The 2977-nt window shown below is 29.2% G+C and overlaps 1 protein-coding gene across 1 annotated transcript; it reads right to left on the bottom strand.

The window, feature by feature from the left end:
- Positions 1–1365: 1365 nt before the first annotated feature.
- Positions 1366–2656, bottom strand: LOC107908018 (uncharacterized). The gene is made up of 3 exons (XM_016835300.1): positions 2278–2656; positions 1766–1997; positions 1366–1639 (listed from the first exon to the last, which is right to left on the bottom strand). The coding sequence occupies exons 1-3, from the start codon at positions 2654–2656 to the stop codon at positions 1366–1368; spliced, it is 885 nt and encodes a 294-aa protein (XP_016690789.1).
- Positions 2657–2977: the final 321 nt, after the last annotated feature.

A 2977-nucleotide genomic window follows, 5' to 3' on the forward strand; every position in this document is an offset into this window, starting at 1 on the left:
TAATTAGGGAGGTAAAAACTTGATTTGATTTGAAATTTTTTAAAAAATTTCCACTTATGAGTTGATCAAATTGAATTGTTTAAGTTATTTGGTTTTTTTTTTTTTGATTCAACTCTAGCAGTAATTTGGTTTTCGAATTTGAGTCAAGTTGAATTTTACAATTCGAATAACTCGAATAATAAATCGGTGTAAATACTCACTTGATTCCTGTCAATTTTGAAAATGTGCAAATTGGTCCTTCTGAACAAAAATTACAAAAGAAAACAAAATCATTTTCAAAAATTTAAAATATTCATAAAATTTTTCAAAAAACTAATTTTCAAAAAATTTCTAAAATTTATTTAAAAAATTCTAAGGAATATTTATAAAAAAATTTAAAATAATATCAATTAAGTCTTAACTTAGTTGACATCGACATTGTTGTCAGTGTAAGAAAATGTGGTTTCGAGCCCGCTCAAGTATGCTTTATTTTCTTATTTAAGGATTTAGGAGGGGTTACGGGTAGTTATAGACATTGTATAAAAAATATTGAAAAAAATTATTAAAAAATTCCAAAATGATATTTTTGAAGACGTAAACAAGTAAATTACCAATTTAAGTTTATCATACTAAATTATCTTAGTTTTTCTCTTATTTTGCTTTTAAAGAGTTCTCAAAGTTTTAAATTTATGTATTCTAACATGGAATTAGTAATACTGTAACAATATTTTAATTTAACATGTTTAATTATTTAAAATTTAAATTGAAAATTTTCACTTAATATTAAAAAATAAATTAAATTAGGATGATAAAATAAATTTTATCAACTCAATTAACTCAATATTTTTTTACTCTATTTAATCGAACATCCATCTAAATGCAACCACGAGATTTTTAGGTAGGGATGATGAATGAGAAGTGCATGGGATCTCTATTTGAGCCACGAGGTTACATGCTGAAAAGATGACAGCCCTTTTGGGTGTTTGGAGCTTCGAGGATTTTTAGCATTTCATTTTTATTTCTTTAGTTACACCTATTATTCTTGATCGTTTCTTTTTCTTATTAACAATGTGCTTAGGTACAGTCAACACATTTGCAAGCTGCAGATGATTGAACTTGTCATTGGAATGATTTTAACTCTAGATTGCAAATCTATGTAATATATGGGTGTCATTTTTCTTTCTCTCTCACCCCACTCATGTATTATATTGGAAAATGAATGTAATATATGCACTGTTCAATAAATCTTCACATATAGCTAGGAGCGAAGCTAGAAAATTTCAAGAGAGGGGCTGAGATAATGAAAATCAATAAATTTAAAAATAAAAATTAATTAAAGAAAAATAATTTAATAAATAAAAATAAACTAGAAAGAAATCTTAAAATTTATTTGAATTGCACTCTTCGATCCTTGACCTCACTAAAATCATCAATAATTTCGTTTATATCAAATTTTTCTGCAATTTCTTTCTCACTGTACACAACCAAAGAACTTCTTAAAAAATCATCTTCCATTTTGCTACGAAGTCGAGTCTTCACAATCTTCATAGCAGAAAAAACACGTTCTGAGGATGCTGTTGAAACTGGAAGAGTCAATATAAGATGAATCAATCTGTCAACGAGTGGGTACATGACTGACTTTCCACTCTCAACTAAGCTTCTGCAAAGTTCAAAAAGTGTTGATATTTTTCTCAAATTAGGATGCTTACATACATCAAGTTCATAAAGCTTCAACTAATATGGGAGACGTTCTTTCTCTTGTTGAGAAAAATCTTTTGGATAGAACTTGTTTACAAGAATGCAAATTTTATCAATATCAAATAACTTGAGAAACTCCTTGGGATCTAAAGCTTTAGTAAGAGTGAGAAGCTTGACAACAATTTCGTTAAACCTACTCTTCAATTCTTGCAACTGAGTATCTATTGTAGCAAAAAATATATCCACTCGATAATAATGCTCCACTATAACATCTTCCTTCTTGTTGCGACTACGACCCACAATGTATTGAGCATTCATATCTGGAAAATCCAACTCCCAAGTTTCACAAAAAGATATCACATTTTTCAACAATTGATTTCATCTATCATCTCTCAACTTTTGAATTAAATCTTTTGCTAAACTCTTGGCATTTAATATATCTTGAGAACGACGTTGTAAAACTTGACAAAGGTTATCAGTAATCCCTAAAACTTCCTTCATCATATGCAAAATAAAAATAAACTTAAAAGATATCAATCTATTATATGTGTTATGAGCATCTCCTTGCTGAGAATAGTTAGAAGCGGTATTTTTTTAGACTTTCAAAAACTGTGCTAGTAGCATTGTACATCTTCAGTAAACTAGTAACTGAACTTAAATCGGAACCCCATCGAGTCTCACAAGGATGTTGTAAAGTGCCAATCTGATTCATTCTTGTTCTAGTTGCTAACTCATTGATGGATACTACACGAGTTATTTCAGCTACTTGGGCTTTTTGTAATTCATTGTGTCGTTTGGAAGAAGCCAAAGCAATATTAACAATATCAGACAAGTCTTTAAAGAATTTATGCACTTCAACCACTTCTCTAGCTACTGCAACCAATGCTAATTGAAGACGGTGAGTAAAACAATGAACATAATAAGCATATTGACAATCATTCAAAATCAAAGCTTGCAAGCCATTAAATTCCCCAAGCATATTGCTTGCTAAATCATAGCCTTGACCTTGGATATTTTATATGTCAAAACTATGTTGCAAGAGAACATTAAAAATCACATTCTTCAAAGTCAATGTAGTATCTTTAACATGGACTATATCAAAAAATCATTCTTTTACCTGTCCTTGTTTATCTACAAATCTCAAAATAATTTTCATTTGCTCTTTTTTTGACTCATCTCTCGCTTCATCCACAATAATTTTGAACTTTCTGCCACCAATTTCTTCACGAATTACATTACGAACTCTACTGGCATAAATTTGCAATATCTCTTTTTGTATTGTTGAAGTATAACTAGCATT

Source organism: Gossypium hirsutum, chromosome D02 (genome assembly GCF_007990345.1).
Source record: "Gossypium hirsutum isolate 1008001.06 chromosome D02, Gossypium_hirsutum_v2.1, whole genome shotgun sequence".
Taxonomy (NCBI): Eukaryota; Viridiplantae; Streptophyta; class Magnoliopsida; order Malvales; family Malvaceae; genus Gossypium; species Gossypium hirsutum.